This window comes from Falco cherrug, chromosome 9, assembly GCF_023634085.1.
Source record: "Falco cherrug isolate bFalChe1 chromosome 9, bFalChe1.pri, whole genome shotgun sequence".
In the NCBI taxonomy this organism is placed as follows: Eukaryota; Metazoa; Chordata; class Aves; order Falconiformes; family Falconidae; genus Falco; species Falco cherrug.
This window is the reverse complement of record NC_073705.1, coordinates 42,434,715-42,453,466: the sequence shown is the minus strand read 5'-3', so window position 1 is coordinate 42,453,466 and position 18,752 is coordinate 42,434,715. Positions and strand designations below refer to the sequence as shown.

Here is an 18,752-nt window from a genome sequence, read left to right as displayed (position 1 = left end):
TGTGTGTGAGAAACTAAAATTATCTCAAGGGTTATGCATCGAAATTGTAACCTCAAATATAAAGTCTATGTGCAATGAAGGTATAATTCTGGGTTTTGATAGTAATGTTGTGGGCTATTTTTTAAGTCCTCTATTAAGTTGATCATCTATAGCTTTTTTTATTCCCTACTTCTTATTTTCTTTCCCAGGCATTGTGGTTCTGTGTTTGTGCTTTGAGATGCAATGGCAACAGCCGTTTAAGTAATGAAATCTGAATTTGTTGGTTCCATGTTGAAAAAATAAGACGTAACAGACTTTGTGTCCTGCTGAGAGATTGCCTTGCTTTGGGTGACCTGAAGAACAACTGCCCAAGAAGTAGCAGAACTGCAGCATGGCGTGTGCCTTGTAGTGTCAGAATGCATTTATAAAATGTCCCTAATGACCTTTTTTGGAAAAGTAAAATAAGGAATTTAAGCTAATTATGGTGGTAAGAAACTGAAATTGTTTAACTGAAATGGAGTCTCTGGGTGATTACAATTAATTCATTTTCATTTCTTCTTTTCAGGTTTTCTTCTTCTCCACCTTGGCCTTCCCCTTCTCCCTTCAAATCCGTTTAAATTCTGTTTAAATTGCCATACATTCTGTTACCTCTTCCTTGTCTTACCTCTTTGCTTAATGCTTTAAGAGAAGTCCTTTCAGCTTCATTTCCTCTGTCACTGGGTCCGAAATCCAGTCATCAATAGTTTATTTCTCCAAAAATAATAAGTTGTACAGGTAATCTATTTTTTAAAGCTTATCTGATGTTTCTGGCTAATTTTAAGTAACCTGTTACAGGTGTTAGTTTCCTTTTGAATTGCACTATGAAATGTTTGAGAAACAAGGTTCTTTTCTCTGTTCTACCAGATGTTGCACATCATTTCTATGGTTTTGTGTGTGTCTAAGGTCAGTGTTTTACCCAGTCTCAGCATCACGAGTAACTGCGTGTCCATGTATGTATATGTGTATATACATGTATTTTTATAAATGTTGGAGAGAAGTAAGGAGAGGATAGTAGGCTTCACCATCATGTAGTTGTTACAGTGCAGGATTGAAAAGCAATGCTCGGATACTTAACGCTCCTCAGGTGACTACATGACAGCAACCAAAAAGTAAGAAGAGTGAAGGGTTGTATGTAAACCGCTTTCCCTGGAGCTATGGCAGAAGCAGTGCAAACAGTATTTACTTTTTTCTTAGCTTCATTCTCATACGCTCTGTAGAGCAGAAATTCTTCTAAAGATGGTTTGGAGTTAGATGCCAGTAAGGGGGAAAGTTAAGAGTCAAAATCTTCTAAGATAGTCTTCCAATTCAAATGTGCATGCATGTGTAGGCAGTGGCTCTAGCTTTTCCCAAAGAAGGTTTCATAATCAGCTGTTTGTCCGCAGCAGTCAGATCCCCTAGAATGGCCAGAGCCTTAGGGTATGTCGGCTCTGAAGACACCATTAATTGCTTGCAGCCGGTGATGCTTTTTTGTTTGGTTGTTGGGGTTTTTTTTTGATGTTCTGTGATGCTTTGGTGAGCTTTTGATCATGCCCAAGTTAGCTAGTTGAAGTCTCCTTCAGAGGTGATGGTGCTGCGGTGTAATTTAAACTAAAAAACAAACAAACAAACAAACCACCCCTGTTGTTGAGTGATATGTCTTGAAGGGTACACAGGGCGTGTGCAGTAGGAAATGACCCATTGCATTCTGCCTTACTATATGAGTAGATTCGGGGGGTGGGGGGTGGGGGGGGTGGTTCTTCAATGGTTTAGGTAGCGGGAGGTGAATAAGGGTGCCAAGCTGCTTTGGAGAGAGGGTTAGAATTCTTTTAAACTGGTAAGCAAACAGTGAGAAGTGCCCAAGTGACAAATTTCTTTTCATATACAATTGCATTACTTTGCATATGCTCTTAATCGTGAGCATTTGCTGCATGCTTTTAGCCTTAATGTTTCTTTTCCATGGGAACAGACTGAGCCTGTTCCAGGTCTGTCTTGGCTGTCATCAGTCCACCTAGTTTGGTCGGTGAATATCCACTTGACAACTGTACACACAGTATTTCCTGATTTAATTAAAAGAAATAGTTTTAATTAAACTATCCCTTTTTCCATGCTAATAGGAAGTCCTATTTGACCTTTTTGATTGATTCACTTCTTTTATAGACCTATGTTTCATTTTGTTTTAGGGTTAATAATGTACTCGCTCTTTTGGTTGACAAGTTAGCAACTTACCGGTCAGGTATTCATTTGGCTTTCTCTTTTCATACTGACTTCTCGTATTAATTAGTGTGTTTTGTGCTAGTAATTTTGGGGCAGATATTTCCATAAATTGTTCTTAAAAATGCTAGGTCTCTGTTTTCTTTGAATGGCTCAAGTTCAGTAATACTCATGGGCTATTCAGATCCTAATCGGTTATTTATTAAGAATGACTGTCATCTGCCCTGGTATTGCCCATTTGTCTAGCTATTTTTAGAACAGTGGTATTTTTGTAGCTGAAGTGATGTCTGTTCATCCTGTAAACAAGCTACTTGCATTGCTGTGGTCTGAAGAGCTTGCCCAGACATTAAATGTAATGTCTTGAGTTGCAGGAGAGGTCTACACAGTTAAGTGTTATAATTATTAGAAATACTTTTTGCCTGACAAACGTTAAGTGTTGGATGCGTTTGCCCTGGCACAAATGTATTTGCTTGGAGGAATTTTATTTTGCTTACTGAAATCTCGCACACAATAGTAGCAAAAAAGCTGGAGGCTTGCTGGTATAGCTGTGGACAAAGACTGAGGAGGTGGAAACTGCCCAAGTATGGAGTGAAGAATTTGAGGACAGCAGCAATAAAAGACCACTTGAAGGCAGAAGTCTGGCAAAATGAGGACTGAGAAAAATTTCCAGCATATTTTGTGGTGTAACTTTAGCTTTCTATTTTATGTAAATATTCTTCCATTCTTGAGAAGAGGTGGGGGGGATATCTGTTAAATTTATTTTCCAGTCTTAGGGAAAAAGATGCTGCCCATCAAAACTGATTAAAAGATAATTACAGTTATTTGTTTTGTATTTTGCAAGACACTAATCGTATTGTTTCTTATGAGTCAAAAATCTTTTCCAATTTCTGACACTGCGCTTGTGTTTAAAGCATTAAAGCCTTACATGCTTTTAGCACAGACTTCTTGTGAAGCCTTTGTTCTGTGTTTACAAATAGTTTGTAAAGCTTTGGCGTATTGTTTCTTCATTCATGGTAGTCATCTTTCATTGCTGTAGGATTTAAATAGTTTTATTTAAAGTATATTTCCAGTTGTATTCAAAAGCTTTTTTTTTAAAAAAAAAAGTGCGTGGGTGCGGAAATTGCTTTTTTCCCCTGCCCACCCACCCCACCCCAGTAAAAACAGGTACCAAACCCAGTGTTCCTCAGGGTTGACGTATGGCATAACAACTTGGTGATCTGATACAGTTGTCACCTGGACCAAAATAGCATCATTTTGCCCCAGTCCCAGCAGGATCTGTCTGTGGCAGTGCGTTAGTCTTGTTCCATGGGTGGCCTTGTCCCAGCCAAGGCTGTGTGCAGGTGCTGTGGTCACCTGGGTAAGCCCACGGACTGGGCAGTGATTCTGTGCTTGTCTGTATGGACCGTGCTGTATGTACACTACACCTGCTATACCTTTATGCCTGACAATTTTCTTCACACTTTTAAGAGTGCAATTTATCTTGTTTTGGGCTCTGTTGAGAATACATTGCTACAGTCACACCCTGCAGGTATTTCAAATATTAATGTAGAGCTTTATCCAACAAATATTTTTGTCTTAGTACTAAGAAAATATAGTATTTTTTTCTAAATTAAGAGTAACCGTTAATCCATGGAATAAATAGTTGCACCTGGAAAATAGGGTAAAAGTTTTATGTTCAACCTTGTTTAATGTAAATACAACAGCAAACTGACATCGCTTGTCATATGCAGGTACTGAACACCCTACGTTTGTGGTGCCAAGACGTAATAAATCGTCTGGAACCATTTTTATTGTCATTGGCTCCTTGTTTTCTGAAGCTGTTGCTACCAATATCTAGAAATCTTAAGTCAACTGTTTTAATTACTCCCTTGTATCAATGCACAAAGACCTTACCTGGTCACTTCATTCCCACTCAGATAGAAATCCTGAAAACACTTTTCAGATGCTATACAGCTTTGGACTTTTCCACAAAATAGTTCAGATTAACCAGAAAGCTGGAAACTGAAGGTAAATTAGTGACAGGTTTTCTCTGTTGAGCAGACAGTCGTTTGAGGTCAAATGTGGCCTGATCTGCACTGGGCTTCCAAGAAGTTTGGGACTAACTTGCCTTCGACTATCTCCTCATAAACCTGCCTGGAATACAGTGTTTTAAAACAGAAACGGAAGGTCCTTAACTTTGAAAATAAATAATTCAGCCAGAAGAAAGAAGACAGATTCTCAACCTCATTTTTCTTAATAATCGGTCAAATGAGAGTATTCAGGGTTGGTCTCAGAAAAAGAGCTCGTATAGTGATAGGTGATTTGATTAGCATATATGGACCTTGACTGGAAGATGCTATTGAACACTAAAGGTTCTTTAATCTTGGGGGGACAAAAAAAAAAAAAAAAAAGTAGAACAAGAACCAGTGAACCTAAGTGTCCAAAATCAGGCGCAAGTCTGGGAGGCTGAAAGGGGTAAACTATTAGAGCAGACAATTTTCTACTTTTCCATATTTTCCAGAGGAACTGCAATGCAAACAAGCTAATTGGCTCAATAGAGAGGTGTATTTAAAAAATTTAAGGGTCTGAAATATAAAAAAGACTATATGATCCAATTGCCTCTCTGAATTTTTAGTCAATTCCTGAACTGATATCTTTGTTCATTGATTCAGTATTATTTGGATACCTGTTGGCTTTCCTGCAGATCGTACATAATTTCAATGTACTTTCAACTCCTGCAAAGCCAGTTCAAAGAATTAAAAATCTGTTAGTTGCAAGTAACTCTTCTCATGCAAAATTTTCATGTGGGTGTCATATCTGAACGGTGTTTCCTTGAAGAAAAGAGTAAGCAAGTCTCAGAGGAAGAATTCCATTAACTTAAATTAGTTGCTTAATTAAGACTACTGTGTTATTGAGAAGAAGTCAAGTAAGGAGAGGGTATTTAAGAGCAATTCTAAAAGATTTTTGTAGCATGTTTTAGAATTGTCATTGGTATCAGTGGATTCTTTTTTTGCTTTGTGAATTCTTCTTTTATTTTTGAAGTGAGTAATTGGGCTTTTTTTCCTGTAATGTAGATATATGGGGTTCTTTGCTGAAGCTGTTGGTATATAGAGTCCAACTAAGATGAGAAATAGAAAATATAGGTATTCTAAACTGCACTTTCACCCACAGCTAAATAAATAGTATTATGGAATGGTAGTAATCTTCTTTGGTACTAATAGGATGCCATGCTTGTCTTCAGATATTTTTCACACTTGTAACCAAATGTGTATTAAAATGTAATGTTTACAAATGTGTGGAAGTCAACCCCAAAATGGTGGTCGTCTGGTTTTGTGTTTTTCCTGGTTGTCTCTGCGGAGAGTGCTTGGAGCTTACACATAGTGTGCTAGAATCTGCTTCTGGGAGTTTCTGCCTGTGACACCCACTTCAAATAACGTTCACAGCTTAAACACATTAGAACCACATAGCTTACTGTCAACTTTAAAAAAGAAAAGAAAAATTGGCCTTAAGACTATTTTGTTGGTTTTTTACTTTGCTCCATTGTGAAAAGGCTGAAGCAGCAGATTTGTGGAGCTTCTTTAGATTCTATGCACATACTGTGTTTTTGTTACTACACAGTTTTTCCATTTTTAAAAATGAAATATATCTGTTTCTCAGAACTCAAAATGCTGCATTTTTCTTGACTTTCATGAAACTTGGCAGTGAATCCTGTGTTCCTTCAGTGTTTCTGTATCCCCAGCTGAATGTGCTCAGAACTTCCCAGTAGTAAAGACTAGAGATTATTTTTTTTTTTATTGTTGGAACAAAAGAAGTATCCAGGCATGGCTTAAAGAGTTGCAGTTTTCAACTGAATACAACAGGTTTGGAATCTACAATTGTATTATTTGGCATTTCCTTAGTAGTGAAGTGCTTTCAATTACTGAGATGATGGGAAAGGCAGGTATGTTTTCTGCTGCTACTGAGAATATATTTACTTTTATATAGCCCAAAATGTATGTATCTGTCTAGCATAATGAATTAGATTAAATCATCAGCTAGAAGAGGGTTTCAAATTCTTCTTTTTTTGAATAACAGTTCATCCCATTCCAAGAGAAAAAACACTGCTTTACTGCAAAAGGGCAGAGCACTCAAGAACTGGGGAAAGAGAAATCGACACCCCTGCAAAATCATGTTGTTTCTTATACTTAGAAATTTGAATGCTAGTTTGGGAAATCTTTCTTTGGTTTAATTGAACCTGTATTTAATGCTTTGACAGTAATTTTTAATTGTAGCACTTCAGGCCTCTGGACACCAGATGGTGCTGCTAAACTATCTAATGTGTAATTTTTACCCTTTTTTGAGTAGTTGATACTTGATGTGGCTCCGAAGTCAGTTCTGTACTTCCCGATGAGGTGTATATTCCAGGATGCAGAACTGTACTTGATAGCTCAGCAAAACATCTGCTGGTTTAAGGACAATGGTCTGCAAATTGTAAACTGAAGCGTGTTGTGGAATCAATATTTTGGATCTCACTGGGCAAAAATTGCTATCAGCTGATGTTCCTCCTGGGTATATAGCTTCGTAGCAAATTTTGATTTATATGCTTGACACTTCTGAGAATTGATTTATTGAAGTGTCATTTAAATTTGATGTGATAACTTCAAACAGAAAACTTCTGGTGGAGGCATCTTTATTGCTAGGTTAAAACTGCAAAGGAATTTCTAGAGGCTACTTAAATACAGTGAAATGGTGAGGGTTTTTTTCCTAGACGTTTTGTTAAGCTTCAGTAAGGCTGTCAAAAAGCTTTTAGCAGCCCTCTATTAATAATTGTTTGAGAAACCACGGTAGTTTAGTTATGTAATTGCATTGCAGGTGTTTATAGTAGTGTGATGTACGTTTGGTATTTGATTCCCATTTATTTTTAGTTGATTATGTTGGTTATCATAAAGTCATCTGGTAATCCTAACTGTGGGGCTGAAGGAACGGAACAATACATTTGCTTTGTAGGTGAATCCCAATGGTTGGTTGGATAGTTTATTGCTGAACTATAAATAGTAAATTATTGAAGTTATTTAAGCAGTGAGGAAAATTTAGATAGTTATTTTACTGTATTTTTTAACAACTTTTTTTTTTTTTTAATAGATCCCCATATTAAAGTCTCTGGAAAAAAGGAAAACGTTAAAGAAGCAAAAGAGAAAATAATGTCTGTCTTGGACACAAAAGTAAGAAAATATATATTTACAAAAAAACTTACTTAGAATATTACCTTAGCCCCTATTTTTGTGGTGGCATTGATCTCTTTAATGGGCTCATTTAAACAGAAGGTATTTATGGATGCTCTGAAGCAAAGTTACCAATAAATTCCTTCTGGATATTAATATTTGGTGTATACAAACGTATTTAATCATGCTACAAGAAAATACTTGCTTAAAGCACTCTTTCCAGATCTGAACTACATAGAAATAATATTCTTAACCATATGGCTAAAAGCATGCATGATTTGCTCATTGGATTGAGGTTTTTACTTCTGAAATACAGCTTCACTGCAAACAGTACATTATGCAGCCACTTCAGTGAACCTAAAATTTTATTTCTGTTTGAAATTCAAGTTTAGGAGCATGTATGCAGTTCTATTTGTAACTGTTACTGAATTCCTATACTCTGAATTGTTAGGACTGCAATTTCTAAAACATCTGGATTTTGGCCGGTGTCTCATGTTCATCAGATTTTCTTTTCATCCAGTAGCAAGTCTTTTGGGGCAGTGTGTATGGCTTCTGCGTAGCTGTACACCAGCTTTTTGATTCTCTTAATAGATTGCCAAAAGGAACACTGCAGTGATAAGCACCGTTTTTTGAACAACTATTAACAACAGTATTATAGACCGTTAATGAAATAGTTTTGAAGAACCGCTGTAGGCAGTGTTTGTGCATCTTAAAAATTGATGTACTAAAAAAAAAAATTAGTATTTTTTATTAAAGTAGGAATAAACCCTGCTATTTTAGTCCCATGGCTTTGATTTGCCAGTCGTCTTCATATGATCCTTTCAGATCAGGCAGGTGTATGACTGCAAGTGAAAGAACACAGAACTAAAACTAGAATGGATAGCAAAAGGATATTTTTAAGTCACAGTTGATAAAAGCTATGGCATGTTTTAAAAGCCTTAGACATTTTTGTGAAGGTATATGTTCAGGGTATTTATTTCCATGTTATTTCCTCATTGGGAAGAAAATGTGAATGGTTTAGTATCTGACTATGATCAGTTTTGAAAACGTCTTACTTCTGTAGAAGGTAAGCCATGGCAAAAATACTTTGGAAATAGAATGTTGAATGTCATTCTTGAAGTTACATTAATATACTCGGGTTCTGCTGTGTACAAACGTAATCACGGGTGCTTGATTTCCAGAGCAATCGGGTAACCTTGAAGATGGATGTTTCACATACAGAACATTCTCATGTGATAGGTAAGGGTGGCAATAACATTAAAAAGGTGATGGAGGAAACAGGATGCCACATCCATTTTCCAGACTCAAATAGGAATAATCAAGCAGAGAAAAGCAACCAAGTAAGTATGGTTTAATATTTAACACATTTATCCTGTAATTCCTGAGGGTATAAAACTTCTCTAAACTTCTTTTGTCTCTCTGGGTGTTTTGGTAACAGTGAGTTCATGTTCAGGGAAATAGTTTTTTGGTATTTACACTCAAAAAACACAGGTTTTTCTAAGTAAATAAATGTTATAGAACAGATGGAAACAATTTGTGATGGCTCATGAATAATTCTAATTTTTTTAAGTAAAATTGTTTTGAGCTTACGGAAGTCAGCAAATTGGTATGAATAGTAGAGAAACAGTATGAAAACCACTGCTTTTGTAAAGTTTTCTCCTCTTCAGCACCTGACTTGTTTAGCGTATCGATTGATTTCTTGGTGCTTTTGACTTAGGTGTAATTTAGTTGAAAACTAAACTTGGTGGATAGCTAGTGAAAATGAATGTCCTGTTGGAAGAGTTCAACTTTACTAGAATAAGTCATTGACCCTGAATTGTACATCTTCTGTAATGCTAATATTCCTGGAATGTTTACTTTAAGGTCTTTCATCACTGTATTTAGAACTCCCTCTTGTGCATCCTAGTGGCTGCTGAGCAAAATACAGTTATTTAAAAATGTTCAGGAAAACTTAATGTGTTGAATATTAGCATTGAGTAAATGTATGTAGTAGTTATTCCAATTTTTGATCCAAACTGTATTGTTCCATGTATTTTTTTCTAGTTGCTAATGCTATATAACCTTAGATGTTAGAATATTCATAGATTGGTTTTTTAAAACTGGTTTTAGTTTGCAGTTACTGCTTAGAGAACACATAGGATGTCACTAGGTGTGAAATAAACACTGATTTTAAAACAAAATAATTTAAACAGAGCGCAGTTATCGGAATAATTTTTCCAATGCCCCATTTCAAAATGTGATACTATGTTTTTAATGTTCCAGGTATCTATTGCAGGACAGCCAGCTGGAGTGGAGTCGGCAAGAGTTAGAATTCGGGTAATAGTCTATTTCAGTATAGTGTTTCCTTTAGAACACCTGAAAGGAAAACGAAAGAAAAAAAAAATATATATATATATATAGTTTTGAGAATCCTAGGGTTGTCTGGCTTTGTCTTATAACAGCAGAAATACAGGAACAAATGTGAGTATCCATATGAGTAAAACGCAAAGGGTATTATAAAAACAGTGATTCACGTTCAAGCCAGACTTTTTAACTAGCCCAAGGTGGACCTTGAACACACAGTCCACAGTGTAAGCAAGATGTAAAGTATGCCATACTGTGCTAAAATTTACATCTTAACTTACCCTCCACAGATGGCATGTAGAAGCTCAGGCATCCTGTGTGAATCTGAGATAGGAAAGGCAATTTCTGCCTTTTTAATTATAACCATTTTCATTTATAAATTGTGTGAGTAATTTGGTGGAATTCAGTTTGTTCTCCACTTGTAGCACTTCTCCGTCTTTACTATCTGGTTTTGACTTGTTTGTGTGTTCTGGCATGGATAATTATAAATCTAATCAATTATGAAAACTTTCTCACAATTTTTGTAGTCTGTTGTTGTCATTTACACAACCTTGGTCTTGACAGTCATGAAAAAGCTAATGTTTTTGTAGATTTGTAGTTGAACTTCAGAGCCCCAATTAATCCATGACAGAAAAGAGACTTCCCTAGGAAGTTTTACAAACTGTTTGTAGGTCTGCCCGGGTAAGTATGGGAAATGACTTGGCTTTATTGTTGCTACATAGTTGCGAAAGATCCTGCTGTTTTGGAAAACAAACAAAAAGAGCCTATGCAGAACAAAAACTCTTGTGTCAATGGAAAAATTGGTGCCTTTTTCCAGCTCATGATAGTACTTTTATCAATGAACCCTGGGCAGAGGATGTATTATGCCAGGCTAGTCGTCAATGACCAGTACGTGATGATTCAGTAATAAAATTGTTGTTCTAGTCAGTATGACTTCAGTTTTCAATATTTGCTCTTCAATGTTGTTGCAGGAGCTGCTTCCATTGGTACTCATGTTTGAATTGCCTATTGCTGGAATTCTTCAACCAATCCCAGATCCTAATTCTCCCACAATTCAGCATATATGTCAGACATATAATATTTCAGTTTCCTTTAAACAACGCTCTCGAATGTATGGTGCTACAGTCATTGTCAGAGGGTCACAAAATAACACTAGTGCTGTGAAGGTAATGAATCTTCTTAAGTAGGTTTCTGCATGTGATAAATATAATTTAGATACTTAAGAGCAATATTAATGTTATATCCTACCTTATCAGTACTTGTTATTACTGTATAATTACTTTTGAGGCCTGAGGGTTTGGGTTTTTTAAACTTCACTGGCGTAGGTGAGGTATAAAAATGCATAGAAAATATTTTAAGTTTAGGATTCAGCATTTTTTGTGCTAAGCTTTTAATCTGTTTTTCATTTTTTGCACACCTGTTTAGGTTTCCAGCACTTCTGGAATACATGCTAATCTTACCCATCTTCCAATTTAAAAACAAAACAAACAAACAAAAAAACCCCAAAAAACCCCGCAAAACCAAACAAAACACACACACCTTCCTATGAGTTCTTCATGCTTTAATCTTCTCAACATACACTCAAATATATAACCTTGAAAGTTGCCCTTTCAGTCGATAAAACTGGTCTTGCGAAACTGGCATTGGGAGATGTGAATTTGACAGTCAAGTAGAGGAACTGCCATGAGCTTATTTGTCTTAATAAAACAAAGAAGTTTCCTTGTTAACAAGTGGCAGTGTGACAGATTGATGTGGTCTTGGATGGGTGGATCTCAAGCCAGTAAGAACCTCTTAGGCCAAAATTGAAAGAGAATTTTAGCAAGTATACCTACCCAAATGAATCTCTATTGACATTTATTGCTGTATGTGGGCACAGAAGGTCTGTTGGGACCAAACCATTCGATCATCTTGCTGCCTTTTGCAGTGGCAATTAAATGCTGTATTTGGCCATAAAATGGAAATGGACTAAACTCTATCTGCTATCTGTTACCTTTAACGAATCAATTGGTGGTTTTAAGCAAAACAGAATTTTCTCTGTCTTGAATGTGGAATGTATGACAGCTAAGGGAACTGACTGAAAAATGCTGTATGCCTATGGGCGCTGTTACACCTGTTTCTTGCATTTCCCCCGCAGGAAGGAACAGCCATGCTTTTAGAACACCTAGCTGGGAGCCTGGCCTCTGCAATCCCTGTGAGCACACAGCTAGACATTGCAGCACAGCATCATCTCTTTATGATGGGTCGAAACGGCAGTAACATCAAACATATCATGCAGAGGACCGGTGCTCAGATCCACTTCCCTGACCCTAGTAACCCGCAGAAGAAATCCACTGTCTACCTCCAGGGCACGATTGAGTCTGTCTGTCTTGCCAGGCAATATCTCATGGTAAATAACTTTCAGTGAAACTTACTTGAAAAAAATGCCAGATTACAGAAAGTATGCTTATTCTGCATGTATTTATGGGTCAAATATAAGTTACCCTTAGAGAAGAAGGACTACTATACACGTTGCCAAAAGCTGATTCAGTTGAGTGCTCTGTTGTCAGTGTTTGTGAGTATTTGTAGTTATCCAAAATATTTGACATCTCTGGTATCATGATTTGAAAAATTATCTTGGTAATGCAACATAAGCAGTTTAAATTTATGGTAACACTATGCTTCTGAGTAGAAGGCAGATTTTTGGAGGGTTTTGCTGTTGTTGGGTTGTGGGTTGTTTTGTTTTCCCAACCTCACTTTTGGTAAGTAAGTTTCTTTTGGAACAAGTGGCAGGAATTTCTTAGTTCCTGTGTAGGTAAGTTTCCAAGGAAACTGGGGACCTGTAGGAAATAATTACTTACTCTGCAGTATTACCTTCTTTTTAGTACCATACCCTCACTACTCTAAGGCCTTTTATAAAAATAGCTTTGTTGATGAGTATTATCATCATTATTATTATTATTTGTACAGATATTTGTTATATTGGTCTCTAAGCTTCACGGGAGCCTTTAGGCATTGTTGTAGTACTAATGTATGTACATGGCTTTTTATATGTATGGAGATTTACAAAAAAACACAAGGGAGGATTGGGTTTGAATTGGGGTGAACCATGATACCATTAAATTCCAGAAGTCCACATCTCTCTTGCGTTGCAGTGTGCCTTCCTGTATAGTGGAAGACAAAAACATGGTGCCTTTCTGTTTATATAGTTATGGTCATGATTATTCTAGGGTATTTTTGTCTGTAAATACAAAGAGAGAGCCTTACTCTATGTGTTTCCTTGGTGAGGTCTCAGTAGTACTTTTCTGGAGGTTCATGAAATAGAAGAAAGTGCAAACAAGCTGCCATATAAACATCAAAATACACCTTTATTCTAGAAACTTAGAATTATGTGAGGGCCATCTTCTTAAAATATTGAAGCTCATTTTAATTCCGAACACATCAGTACAGCTTAGTATCCCACATCACATCCACTGTATCACCCTTCAAGAACTGTGGTGACCAGGAGACTTGGTCTGTTTCAGCTCATACACGTGACATGCCCTGAAACTGTTTTGTAGATAAAATGAGTATTAAAATCCAGTTTTGTAGATAAAATGAGTATTAAAATCCAGTTTTGCAGAGAAGGAATATACCTTTTTAAACAGCGAAAAATTGAAAGGTTGAGGGAAGACTAACAAGATAAAAACTTACTTCTGAGTCTTAACTTAGTGGAATGAGTATTTTTCTGCTTCAGATAAAACCACTTAAATATGCCAGTGATGCCAATACCTACATACAGATAGATAGCTGCAGTCATTCTCGGCTTCGTTTGAAGTGGATTTCACCTGATTTGTTTTCTTCTTGGGCATTGCTCAATGGAATAAGATTACTGTGTCTGATTTCCTGCGAGGTGCAAGTCCATGATGGCGTCTTTGCTGTGGTCACCATTGTTGTTGTCTCCTGCCAGCTCCTCTGGTTCAGGCAGAGTAATAGCTGATGCTGTTTCACAACTAGGCAGCACAAGTGTCCTGTGGAATGGGAGAGAGGATTTAAAAATAGCAGCTCTGCGGAGTTCCTAGAAATAACTGTCTAGAAGCATCTGAACATTAATACAGAGAAAAGGAATACCACAGTGTTTTTCTAAACTCTTGAATTGTTGTCATTCTGAATTTCTGTAATTCTTATAAAAGACTAAAAAGAGTTTTACAATGTTAACAGAAAATGCAATTGAGTGCATAGACACGTCACAGCAGGACACATGTAATGTCCTGGTGCCATCTTTAAATATCGCTTAGCAGTATGTCTAAATGAAAACTTTAATATCAGCTAGTAACTAATGTAATTGAGAAGGCTATGGATTCTAGTGTGTAAACTGCAAATATCCTTTATCTCTGACAGGTATTGCAAGTGTCAGCTTCTAATGATCATCGTATTGCTTGCAGGAATGTATTCAACATGGTGGTGAAGACGATACTCGTAGCGATGAGGGCAAATTGCATATAGTAATTGAAAAATAAAACTTATGTAAGCAAGAGGGGTTTGGACTCTTGTTCTGTATTTTTCCCTCAACCCAAACCTCTTGATTTCGGCTATATATTAATTGTCACTAATACTGAGACTTTTTGTTAGTTTTTCATATAATAACGAGCACTGTACTCTATTTAATTATGGAGGATGTTGACAACATAGTTTTGTTTGCTCACTTCCTGTCAAAGAACATTATTTGGTCCTGTTCCTCTCATCATTATCATGTAGGTGCTCTAAGGATGCAATAAAAAAAACCAGTGGTGTAAGAGAAGAGCCTTTTAACATCCTTTATAAACATAACCTGACACGTCAACTTTGAAGTTCCTATATTTCCTGTTTTCTCTTGTTAAACCCTAGCTGCATTTTCATTCAGCAGGCTTTTGGTGAGACCTTCTGATACTACTTTCTGTAACTTCTTTACAAAAATTTTTGGAAAAATCAGATACGAAATGCTCTGAGCAGTTCTGTTATCATAAAATCCTTGATTATTGATTTCAGTGTTTTTAAACAGACTTTATTCATAGTTGTTCTTTTCAGAGAAGTTCACTTTGTGGAGTTAAGCTGTGTTTGTCTGTCTTCCTGAAGTCAAAATATTTTAAGATGCCTTGCTTTATTTTTCCTAAAGTTAGAATAAATGTAATTTAGATGTGGGAAGTACTGTGTAGCTATAGGTGGTACTGTGGACAAGTGCTGTTTACTTATAAAATGATACTGAATTAGTGATCTGAAGAATACACACACTAATTTGCCATTTTTCTTTCTGAAGTGAATGCAGGAAATTGATTACTTTACACCACTTTCTTGAATGTATTTTACTGTGGCCTTTTTCCTGACACATTTGAGACTGCTTACTTTATTATGAATCTAAATTATTAAGAAGTAGGATTTTCCAATGACTTTGTACCCTGTATTCATGTTATTTTATAAGAAGTAGTAATCTAATAATTTCTAGATACCATGTAACCATCGAGATATTTGTTGTTTCTTGGGTTTGGGCTTTTTTTTTCTAAGGGCATTTTTTTTTACTTAGATTTAATATTTCAAATGTTTCAGAAATGTCATTAGTGTCACTTAAAATGCCTATCTAGCTGATCCAGGACAGGGGAAGAGAAAGGTAAAAGTTAGGAATTAGGCAATCGTGATTTAGAGAATTTTTGTCAGAATTGTTTTCTTATCTCAAACATCGTTTAACTTGAGCTATTTGAGTGTGTGAGTCCTGCTATCAATTCCTGACAATATTTTATTCTGATTTGGTAGATAATAGTGGTTTCTTAATTTGAATCCTCTGGACATCTCTAAGTCTATATAAATAGCTAATGCTGGTTGTGTATGTGCTGATTGGGATTTCAAACATTCGACAGATCATTTCACCCTTATACCACCAAACTGTTTGTTCAGAATCCCAGAATAGAAAGATACACCTGTATTCTCGCATACAAGGAAATTACTTGACTTAAAATTTCATCCTTGCTGCTTTTTCTGTACATGTATCATGATGTACATGTGTTACAATCTCTGTTTCAGTTTATTGCTAACCTTTTCATGGGAAAATGTTGTATGACTTATGAATATTTGTCTTGTGTTTTCAGGGTTGCCTTCCCCTTGTGCTGATGTTTGATATGAAGGAAGAAATTGAAGTAGAACCACAGTTTATAACACAGTTAATGGAGCAGTTAGATGTCTTCATAAGCATTAAACCAAAGCCAAAGCAACCAAGCAAGGTTGGTGAAAAGCTAATGTATTCTTTTTAGGCTTTCATGACAATTTGTCAGAGTTGATGAGTTGACATAACTGCTGCTCATCCCTAAATTAATGGATCATAAAATGGTAAAAGGCATATATATATGTTCTGCTTGAAATACCAGTTTAAATATTACAACAGCTCTTCTTTGGTAATTTGGCTTTAATTAAATATTTGACAATACAGAGATTAACTTTTGTATGGAATATGCTAATATAATTTGTCTCATATTTTATTTATTTTATCTAACTAGAACTACTCTTGATTTGTTTTTAAAGAAATTCCTCTTAAATTGCAGCTCATCCATGTAACTGCAGTGTTCTTTAGCAATCAGGATTAAACAAACAAAAAAACCCAAGTCAAAAAAAACCAAATAATTTGACTATGAGAAGTCTGACTGTGTTTTACACAAGATGTTGAAAAGAACCACAAGAAACAGAATAACAAAATACTTTGAATGGGTGGTGTTCATTGTAAAATATTCAGGCGAGTGTGGGTAGGCAACTCTGTTATCTGTGTTGTTGTATGTAATGCCATAACAGACAAAAATTTCAAAATATTAAATGAGCATTCCATTCTGTCAGTAATTAAGGTTCACTGTGTAGGGATATATAAAATAATACAGTAACAGTGTAGAGAATGTATGAGAAATAATGTTTTTGCAATTTTCCAGGCATTTGTTACTTGAAATGAATTTAACAGATTCATTTAATATGAACAACTCTTTTGTCCACTTTAAGGTATAGACCTGAGATAAAAGAGAAGATAAGATTTTAATTAGTGATTCATTTCTCTAGATCCTGGGGCACTTAAGATTGAATATATCAAGTAGTGCCAAGGTACAGTAATTGTTTTTCTTAGATGGAAAGTTCTTTAATCATTCTTGTCGTCAAGTGCTGACAGAATCCCTAAACTTACCATCAAGGCTACTGAATTTGAATAGTTGCTAATGGACATTATCTCATACTGTCTCACACTGCTATGTTACTGATAGCAGTGAAGGAGTATTAAGAAGTTGCGTATTGCAGATCCATGTTAGATGGTTGTTACTCACTGTTTTTGTGGTTTTGTTGTTTTTCTTTCCCTACAGTCTGTGATTGTAAAAAGTGTTGAACGAAATGCCTTAAATATGTACGAGGCACGGAAATGTCTCTTGGGACTTGAAAGTAGCGGAGTCACTATAGCGTCAAACCCCTCTACTGTCTCGTGCCCTGTTGGTCTGTCTTGTCCTGGTTTGGATATCTTGTCCTCAGCGGGGCTAGGACTCACTGGACTTGGTATGCATTATATTCTATATGCATCTTTTTTTTTTTTTTTTTATAGGTAGGTATTTGTTTGAAACTTAATTCACTTGTACTAGAAAGGAAGGACTAGATGTGTGTTTTGCATAAGGAATTGTGTTAAAGCGTTAGAGAATTCCAAAAGCTTCTAGCCTTCAAGGCCCAGTGCGGTTGCTTTCTTGTCTCTTAAGTGATGCTTCTTCGAAACACGCTGACAGAAGCAATAGAGGGGATACACAGGGATGGTGGGGCTGAGAAGCAGTTGGTGCAGACTCTTGTTGTGACAATATTTAGTCCGTTAGAAGGACATAAAGGATGCTCCAGTTCTTAGATACGATTCTCAGTTGAAGAACAAGCATTCTTATTGTAGTCTGTGCACCAAATCAACAGCAGGTTTAATGTTAAAATTTGTAAAATACATGTTGGTGCCATTTAGTGGGGTTTTGTTGTTTTAGTTTTAGTTGGTACTTTTGTGAAAAATGCTTTTCTGTAAGTCTTCGCTAAATACTCCATTGCTTAATTTTTTTCAGGCCTTTTAGGTCCAACAGCCCTGTCAGTCAACACCTCAACTGCTCCAAACTCTCTGTTGAATGCCCTTAATAGCTCTGTGAGTCCCTTACAGAGTCCAAGTTCAGGCACACCTAGTCCCACATTATGGGCAACATCTCTTGCTAACACAAATACCACAGGTTGGTACAAGTTAAATGTGAATTAAATGAACTGTGCAACACTTGAGTATTAAAATGACAAAAGTCCAGAATCATTCATTGTTTAGAACCTTAACAATTCTTAAATTTCTCTTCACAGATGAATAAATATGCAAATTGAAAGTTGTAACTTAATACAAACTTATGACATGCTGCCACATGCAATGTTTTAATTCGTTTTATATAGAAAACTGTGTTAACCTACAAAGTAATAGTTAAACAAAGCATTATGTTGTTGACATGCAGTTCTAATGGAAACTTCCTTCATGCTACAACCAAAGCTGCATAGAGATTTATGTAAAGTGCTGTAATGCCTGAGAAACTTAATCGGAACATGACCAAATTTTATTACAGGTTTTTCTGCGATTCCACACCTAATGATACCATCTACTGCCCAAGCAACCTTAACTAGTATTCTGTTGTCTGGAGTACCTAATTATAGTCAAAACACTCCATCTCCACCACCAGGCTTGACTCCTGTTGAAGTCCATGTTAATGGCATGCAATCAGAGATGAAAAAAGGCTCGCCTTCTTTAAATGGTCATGTAAAGGTAAGTAATATTATCTCTGTAGAACCAGATCCGTTTGTGATACACCTTTGCTAAGAAAAGCTGAAGAGAAAACTATAGACACATTAGTAGAGCCTTAAAGCCTCCAAGTTTAGAAATAGAACAGTGGTGTTGTCAACCTATGACCTAAAGATTGAAAAAATTGAATGTTCAAGCATATTATTCTTCTGCAGAGGTAGAAAGGGGAAATTCTTTCAATATTTTCTTAAGCATAACCATCACTTTGATATTTGACAATC

At 36.1% G+C, this 18,752-nt stretch overlaps 1 protein-coding gene across 1 annotated transcript in view; it reads left to right on the top strand.

The window, feature by feature from the left end:
- BICC1 (BicC family RNA binding protein 1) overlaps positions 1 to 18,752 on the top strand; it is a 109,322-nt gene that overhangs the window by 73,299 nt on the left and 17,271 nt on the right. Inside the window, exons 4-12 of the mRNA XM_055720886.1 lie at positions 7,309 to 7,388; positions 8,570 to 8,728; positions 9,651 to 9,704; positions 10,703 to 10,897; positions 11,866 to 12,117; positions 15,806 to 15,937; positions 17,048 to 17,234; positions 17,768 to 17,926; positions 18,299 to 18,495. Of these exons, the coding sequence (XP_055576861.1) occupies positions 7,309 to 7,388; positions 8,570 to 8,728; positions 9,651 to 9,704; positions 10,703 to 10,897; positions 11,866 to 12,117; positions 15,806 to 15,937; positions 17,048 to 17,234; positions 17,768 to 17,926; positions 18,299 to 18,495 (1,415 nt within the window). The remainder of the gene's footprint in view (positions 1 to 7,308; positions 7,389 to 8,569; positions 8,729 to 9,650; positions 9,705 to 10,702; positions 10,898 to 11,865; positions 12,118 to 15,805; positions 15,938 to 17,047; positions 17,235 to 17,767; positions 17,927 to 18,298; positions 18,496 to 18,752) is intronic.